Source organism: Cuculus canorus, chromosome 2, assembly GCF_017976375.1.
Source record: "Cuculus canorus isolate bCucCan1 chromosome 2, bCucCan1.pri, whole genome shotgun sequence".
NCBI lineage: Eukaryota > Metazoa > Chordata > Aves > Cuculiformes > Cuculidae > Cuculus > Cuculus canorus.
Genome location: NC_071402.1, coordinates 66862427 through 66870642, shown reverse-complemented (window position 1 = coordinate 66870642; position 8216 = coordinate 66862427). Strand labels below are relative to the sequence as shown.

At 45.3% G+C, this 8216-nt stretch overlaps 1 protein-coding gene across 2 annotated transcripts; it reads left to right on the top strand.

The window, feature by feature from the left end:
- Positions 1 to 1943: 1943 nt before the first annotated feature.
- IRX1 (iroquois homeobox 1) lies at positions 1944 to 7989 on the top strand. 2 transcript variants are annotated; one of them, XM_054060801.1, is made up of 4 exons: positions 1944 to 2291; positions 4725 to 5739; positions 6220 to 6292; positions 6689 to 7989. In XM_054060801.1, the coding sequence occupies exons 1-4, from the start codon at positions 2028 to 2030 to the stop codon at positions 6744 to 6746; spliced, it is 1410 nt and encodes a 469-aa protein (XP_053916776.1). In that variant the 5' UTR covers positions 1944 to 2027; the 3' UTR covers positions 6747 to 7989. The 2 variants fall into 2 exon arrangements, with proteins under 2 accessions (XP_053916776.1, XP_053916777.1); XM_054060802.1 differs by lacking the exon at positions 1944 to 2291 and adding an exon at positions 4250 to 4285.
- The last annotated feature ends 227 nt before the right edge of the window (positions 7990 to 8216 follow it).

The following is an 8216-nucleotide window of genomic DNA, read 5'->3' as shown; positions in this document are numbered from 1 at the left end:
GACTGAGCTCCTGGGGCTGTGAGGGCTGCGCCGGGGGGATTCGTGGGGCAGAGCTGCCCCGCAGGGGCTCGGAGGGTCGGGGCAAGAAAAGCCCAGCCCTCGGCCTATCAATCCCCCCGCCACCCCGCTCCTCTTTTCCTCCAGCAGTGGCAAAAGGAAGGTTTCGGTGCTGGCCGGGAGGTGCGAGGCTCTGCCAGCCCCGGCGGGGTACGGGCGAGCCCGGACACGTCGAGGGAGCGGGCAATGTCTCAGGCAGGTCACAACGGTGACAACGTGTATCCTTCAAGGCGGCCGAGTCTCTTGGTTCCTCGCAGAGGGGTCCTTTGTCTCCCGCTGCACCTTCCCTTGCCCGTGGCAGGGCGGTTGGAACTGGATGATCTCTAAGGTCCCTTCCAACCCAAACTATTCTATCATTCTATTCTACGATTCTACCCCGCTTCAAGGGGAAAAGGGGAAGAAGAAAGGGAAAAAAAGGAAACAACTCTTCCTCTAATAATTGCTCTTAATGATGATAGTAGCAACAGCTTGTTTTGGTCTTTTCGCCCCACCACCGTCTACTCCCCTATGCTTTTCCTTTCGTCCCCGCTGAAACTGGCGGATGGAAGTTTTGACAACCTTCAAGGCACTTACACCCTCTCCTCGCGTTCGTATGGAAAGGCTGGGGGTCTTCTGTGCCCCTCGGCATACATGTCGCCGCTGTTGATTTGTGGGATTATTTATTGCTAATATTCCGAGAACTGTCGCAATGCCTCTGATAATTGTCCCTGAGTGTCAATCCACCGGCAGGGCATAAGTAGGAGAAACAGCGGGGGGGGCGGGGGGGGGGGGCGGAAAGTATCCGTATCTCTGCGAGTGGGTTTTTTTTTTTTGCTTTTTTTTTTTTTTAAATGTTATTTTACTAAAAAGTCTTTTGGGAAGGACTGTTAGGAGCCTTTTGACTTCCAGCAAAGTTGTGTGTGCGTGGCGTTTGTGGCTTGCTATAGATAGACAGCATTTATGCATTTATTTATTTATATGTCTTTTTTTTCTTTTTCCCTTTTTAGTGGTAAATAGTTACAACTCGCCTGGCTGCAAAGCCCCCTTTTCCTCTCATAGCCACTCTTGTTTGTTCCCGAGTCCGACGACGACAAGGGGGACTCAATGTTAAAGGTGGAAAAAAAAAAACAAACCCAAAAAACCCAGCAACACAGTTGTTTTTGTTAAAAGGGGACACACTAAGGCTACGAAACAGCAAAACCCCAATGTTGGACAGCTGTAAAATCGTGTAGACAGGTTGTCATACAGCAGTGGGGGCTTTTCTGAAAGGAGCCCATTGCTAAACATTAAATAGGCGCACACACACAGAGCAGCTGCGCGGACACACACACACGGGAGCGCGCACACACACACACACACACACACACAGGACAGTGGCCCAGGCTGGGCTGCGCACCACGTGCTGCACCGAGGGGGGCGGGAAGGGGGGGGGGGGGGAAGGCGGGGGGCGGCGCTTGCGGCTCAAGTGGGTGCCAATCAAAACATCAACTTCAAATTGTATCTGAAAGATCAGCCTAGGACCTAAGGGCAGACACATCAGTTGGAGCTCAATTGTTGATCAGATCACATCTAAGGGATTTAGGAGCACAGAAGAGCCGAGATTTGAGGAAAGACACCCCACTGAATCCTTCCACACTCCTCCTCCTCCTCCTCCATACCTAGGTCGCAATATATCTCTGACAGAAAGAAATCCGAACGAGAAAAGAAAATTATCTGCTCGATTTCTGTTCTCTCGCCCTGCCTGACTCCAGTAAAGAGAGAGAGGGGGAAGGAGAAAAAAAAAATAGAGAGAGAGACAGAGAAAGAAAGAGGCAGAGATCCAGAGAAGCCCGGGTTTGTTCGGCTGTTCAGGCTCCCTCCTCCCCCCCTTCTTTTTTTTTTTTTTTTTTTTTTTTTGGTATAATTCCTTCCCTCCCCCCTCCCCCTGTTTTCCATTCCTGCCGCTCTGCCACCGCCGCCAGTGCCGCCGCCGCTGTGCCCGCGCCCCGGAGATGTCCTTCCCGCAGCTGGGCTACCCGCAGTACCTCAGCGCCAGCCCGGCGGTGTACGGGAGCGACCGGCCCGGGGTGCTGGCCGCCGCCGCCGCCGCCGCCGCCGCCGCAGCCGCCGCCTCGGGCCGGCCCGCGGGCGCCGAGCTGGGCAGCGGCTCGGCCGCTGTCACCTCGGTGCTGGGCATGTACGCCAGCCCCTACAGCGCCCCCAACTACAGCGCCTTCCTGCCCTACACCGCAGACCTCGGACTCTTCTCCCAGATGGTGAGTGAGCGCCGCGATGCCCCAGGAGCCCCGTCCCGGGATCGCTGGGGGCGCGGGTCGGAGAGGGAACGGGGGGCGCCGGGCTCCGGCTGCAGCCGCGCTAAACTCCTCCGAGAGTTTTCCCTCTTGTCTCCGAAAGGGCTGAGCCGCCGTGTTGTTGTCTTTCCCTAGCAACTCGGCTTTTCCCCTCCACCCTTATTGTTATTGGCGATGTTGTTGACGGGCGATATTGCCGGTCCTGTTGTTTCGGTTTGGCTTTCCAGCGCGCTCCTTTCTCCGCCCGGTCCTTTTCTTTCCCGCCGAGCTAGAAACAGGTTCCTCCGAAAGGCCAAAGTGCAGTCTAGGTAAGCTGCTGCGCCCGTTCGTTCCAAGGCGTTTTCCTTAAGCCTTTAAAAATGGCCCGTTCCGTTGCCTGAACTTTTCATACTCTGATTATGGCGAGTATCACAGATCGGATTTGCATCAAGCGAAAGGAGGCATCTACATCCCATTATACCCATCCGAGCAGAAAGGGATATTGGCGTTAACTGTTAACCAAATTGCGGTCGCCCAGATTGTCCTGGGATTTTTTTTTCTCCCCCTTTTATTTAGAATGTAGTAGTCAAACCGTGAAACATCTTTTATTTATTTGGTTTTAACTAACTGTTTTTAACCTCCTGTGTCGTTGAAACATTTTCGTTGCTAGTATCTCCAAATTTCTCGGTGGCGGTAAGCACAGGTTCCACCTAATTTCTAAATGCCTGTCTTTTCTCTCCCACCCGAAAGATCAAAGTGTGAATATTTACAACTGGGTGCATGGAGGGCATAACTTGTGAGTGTTTTTAATAGATATATGTAGGGAAGTAGGTAGATAGGTTGTTGAACAAGGGTCAGCATCAGAAAACAGATCATTCTGCGCTGCAAACATTTCCTGCGAAGGCACTTTTAACAGCATGCATTTCCTACTTTCTCTAACCTTGAGTTTGGAAATGCAGTAAAAGTTGAGACAGAGGCACTGAGTGATTTATAAGTAGCTTCTTCAAAAGAATTCCCAACAGAGATTACACAAAAAAATATCATTTCAGCAACAATAACAAAAGACGGCGAAATAAAGGGAGTGCAGAAAGCCTACTCTGTAACACATTACAAAAATTGCATCAGGCTTCTTTTTATGTATAAGCTTTGAAATTAAAATACATGTTCATTTTTAACTGCTAGACAAAGTTAAATTAGTTTCTTCGCAGACGTTTTTGAAGTGGTTCATTTTTAAAGCTGACACAAATTTCACAAGAGTAATACTCAGAATGTATTTCTGGACTGGGGAAAAAAAGCGTGATTGTAATAGAAGCCAGGGAAAAAAAAAAAAGAAAATGGCTTTAAGTGTTAGCTATTTAGGAACTACTTCTCTCTAAGTATTCTAATGTTATTCTACATTGATTTACCAGGACGGTGAAATTTTGAAATAAAATTCTGAGCACTTGCAAATCGAGAGCTAAAATATTAAGTTAATATCTGGACAATTTGCGGTAATAATGAGGCCTAATGAGGTTGCTAGAAAGACAAAATGTTATTTACCAAACACCTGATGGGATAATTTGACTTGATGTGTTTTACTACTGATGATAAAAAGAATATTGATTGCAAATAAATCACCGTCTCTAAACGCTTGTAAACAATTTCTGTTTGCTCTGCCCAGATCAAAGTAAAACTTATGAGATAAAGTGTCTGCATATCCATATTCTAGAATGCGTGGATCACTTTTCATTCCAGAGATTAAAGGCTCTTCTAACAGTTAGAAGTTAATATTTTACACCAGAATTTTAGTGTATGATCGGGGTGGGGGGGTGGGGGGGGGGAGAAGGAAGGAGGAGGAGAAGTTGGCCGGTGAGTGGAAAATCTCTTACATTCTAAGTGCCTTCGTGCTGAAGTTGTGTGTTCATCTCCCCGGTCTCGTCGCACGGCAACTCCTTTTAAAGGCAGATCTGGGGCCAAAGATGAATGCTCCGCATGCATTTGTAATATCCTCCTGGATATTTTGCAGATAAATGCGAGGTTGTGCCCAGGCATGAGGTGGTAGCTGTGGTGTAACAGCCTCCTTCTCCGCCCGTGAATTTCGAGGGCACAATAAATTGCCTCGCCGAGACGAATGCGAAGTTGCTACATTTTCATCATTTGTTTTGATTAGGTTTGAGGAGAAAATAGGCGTAAGGTCTGGTAGAGCCCAGCTCAGCCCCTCTCTTTCGCTGCAAGACGGTGGGGATCATTTGGGAATCCCTTCTGTCTGATCTAAACGCGAAGAGCCTGGAGCAGGGAGGGCCGAATTTGACTGTGAAGACCCTTTGCACAGCTCCGAGGCGTATTCCGTCTCCCGGAGTAGCCTATTCAGGTCTGTTAGAGACGCTAACTAGATAATTGATGTGCTTTTTCCTCTCCGCTTGTCTGAATGTGTTGCAGGGCTCCCAGTACGAGCTGAAAGATAATCCGGGCGTCCACCCTGCTACCTTTGCTGCTCACACTGCCCCCGGCTATTATCCCTACGGACAGTTCCAGTACGGGGACCCGGGGCGACCCAAAAACGCCACCCGTGAGAGCACCAGCACCCTCAAGGCCTGGCTCAACGAGCACCGCAAGAACCCCTACCCCACCAAGGGCGAGAAGATCATGCTGGCCATCATCACCAAGATGACCCTCACCCAGGTCTCCACTTGGTTTGCCAATGCCCGACGGCGGCTCAAGAAGGAGAACAAGGTGACCTGGGGCTCCAGGAGTAAGGACCAAGAAGATGCGAACCTCTTCGGAAGTGACAATGAGGGGGACCCCGAGAAGAATGAAGATGATGAAGAAATCGATCTGGAGAGCATAGATATAGATAAAATTGATGAGAACGATGGGGAGCAGAGCAACGAGGAAGAGGAGGAGAAGCCTGAGCTCCTGAGACAAAGCAGTGAAGAGGAGCAGTTGGAAAAGGAGAAGAACTTGGCACTGTCAGGATCTGAAGGGTTGAAACCCAAAGACACACTGGTCATGGTGAAGGAGGCCTCTGACAACAGCACGCGAATCATCAGTCCCGGGGGACAGAACAATTTACAGATGCCATCTCACAGCAAACCCAAGATTTGGTCTTTGGCAGAGACAGCAACCAGTCCTGATGGTGCCCTGAAATCTTCTCCCCCTCCACCCCCTCCTCCCCAAGTTAACCACGCTTCTCCACAGATCCAGCACCCCGCTTTTCTCCCTAGCCATGGACTCTACACATGTCAGATTGGCAAATTTCACAACTGGACAAATGGGGCTTTCCTCACTCAGAGTTCACTGCTAAACGTGAGGTCCTTTTTGGGAGTAAATCACCATCACTCTGCTCATCACAATCATCACCTCCAGGCCCAGCAACAACCTTCTGTTTTAACAGCAACCCTGGGAGCCCTAAGCAGTGAAAAACCTTCAGAGAGGACCAGTCCCAAACACATAGGTAATGAATGAATCAGGCATCCATCTCACTCTCCACCCTTCACACAGGCACATGAACTTCTCCTTGAGGAATAGCGTTGGTTTCAGCTGGTGTAACTGATTGCTTTTAACGAGTTACAGGCAGTTTACCCTAGCGCTGATATTTTTTTTTTTTTTTTTTAATATCCCCTGGAGCATGTTGATTGCATACATTAAGCCCACCATGTGGGCTGTTACATTTTCATCCTATACATCCAAATAGTTTCAATGACAGTCCAAAATGTGGCAAGGAAAGCTTGGCTAGTCCTTAAGTACTGAGAGTGGGGAGTAGTGCTGTAGACACCCACAAAAATACCTACACACACCTGAACAAGAGGATGAGGCAGGTGTGTTCTCTGCACATTGTTCAGATTTTTATTGTTGTTTATTCTAAAATAATTCTTCTGTTTTTTCTTCTTTTTTCTTTTCTTTCTTTCTTTTTTTTTTTTCTTTCTCCTTCTAGAAAGAGAAAATGTACCAAGAACTGAATCCCCACCTCAGCCGCTAAAATCGCCCTTCCAGCCTGTCCGTGACAAGTGAGTTTGTTTGTTTGTTTTCACTGCAGGAATGTTACTTATGTGAAACTGTCTGAATAATAAAGATTATAACGTCTAATTATAACATCTAATCGTCACCATAATAGTGCATACAGACAACAAGAACAACAGAGAAGTTGCTGTAATCTTTTCAAAGTTAGGCTAAATTACAATTGTACATACCCAGCCTGTAACTTCTCTGAAACTTAAGAGACTTCAAATATCTCGTGTTAATTACAACAGTGACAATGATTTCTGTGCAATTAACTAATACTAGGAAGCTATAACAATAGACAGGCAATAATAGGAAAGGATTATCTTTTTATTTTTCTGAAAGATTGTTACTTTTTTTTTATACATATATATATTTTTTTCTTCCTCCCTTCCCATCTGCAGCTCTTTGGCTCAGCAAGAGGGAACACCAAGAATTTTAACAGCTCTCCCTTCAGCTTGATGAAAAAGCTGAAAAAAATGGTGAAAAAATATTACAGAGACTGGTATTAAGGACAGAAAAAAAAAAGAAAACGATATAAACGACTACCATCAATCTCTTTTTGCAATAAGGTGGTGCAAATCCATAAAAGCGATTACACAAATCTGTAGATGGATTCCCTTATTCATTGTACCATTTCAGATCGTGTTATTCTAACCATTCTTGGATTATTTGTTTGGTAAATGTTTCCCATGTGTTTGTGTTTTTTCTGTATATAGAGTGATTTCAGATTGTAAATAGCACCTCAGCAAAACTTGTCTAAATCATATATTTTTGTCTAATAAACTAAATGAAATTATGAACTCTCTTCAGGTATGCATTCTGTTGCTGCAGGTCTTATACATATATTACAAATATATTCAAACATTTGTAATTTACTTTCTAAAAAGTCAAATCTTTTTGCCTCTGGGTAACCGAAACTTAAAATAGCAAATCTAAGCTTTTACTGACTCTTCTAGCTATTTTGTCAAAAAAACCCCTGCGAGCTTCCCTTTTCATACATGTAAATTTAAGAAACCGAGTGAAGTTGGTTCTTGACAAGTAAAATTAAAGTTATTTTTTTCAATTATGATGGATCAGACATGTTCTGTAGTATCCATTTTCCAAACATAAATGGATCTGACTTCCACCTAAGTTATAAAACACGTTCTTGAAAATGAAAGGAACAAATTTTCTCACAGTTCCCTAGTGTCTAACTTTGTTTTCCAAACTGGTTCCTAAATTTGATCAATAGCTTTAGTACTTTGGTATACACTCAGACCAAAGCCGAAAAAAAAAAAAAGATTAGGAAATAGAATTATTTGTAACGAATTACGTTTTAAATAAACACAGAGGAAACATGACTACGGAAGATTTTTCCCTGTGAGGTGATGAACGATCTTAACAGGGAGAGAAAAAAAAAAAAAAAAAGACAGCTCTTGCCCTTCTCAGAAGAAAGTTCTGCGATTCCGATCCGTTGGTTAAAGAGACCAAGAGAGACATTAGTTTATAAAGGCATTAATCTTCCATAGACGGTCCGTTAAAATGTGTAATATTTTGAGTGTTTTCTTCTTTTTTTTCTCCCAAATGAGAACACTAAATGAGCATTGAGGTGCTAATAAGATACCAGATGGTTGTTGATAGTGGAAAATGGAAAGAAGCAGCTGGGAAAGTCATTAAGAAATAATGTGGTGACGCCCTATCCAAACTGAACCAACCTCAAACCAGGACTTGTCGGAAACAAGATGAGATTTTCAAATAAAATATTAATAAAATTCTTGTCAGAGATGGGTATATTGATCTTGATTTAGCTGCAAAACCATCGTGAGCAAAGAGGGGTCTAGGTAAACTATCAGTTGACAAAGCAGTGCAGGCAGCAGGCTCCTATTTTCCTGCGTTTTACAAGTGGATCAGAGGAACAGATCAGACGAAATAGATTTTGTGCGGGATATC

What these genes read in the sequence shown, in the direction of transcription:
- IRX1 (XM_054060801.1), top strand. Translation starts at nt 2,028, where the DNA reads ATGTCCTTCCCGCAGCTGGGCTACCCGCAGTACCTCAGCGCCAGCCCG. An exon ending in GACCAGTCCCAAACACATAG is followed by an intron (nt 5,740 to 6,219) that starts GTAATGAATGAA and finishes TTCTCCTTCTAG; the next exon opens with AAAGAGAAAATGTACCAAGA. An exon ending in TTCCAGCCTGTCCGTGACAA is followed by an intron (nt 6,293 to 6,688) that starts GTGAGTTTGTTT and finishes TCCCATCTGCAG; the next exon opens with CTCTTTGGCTCAGCAAGAGG.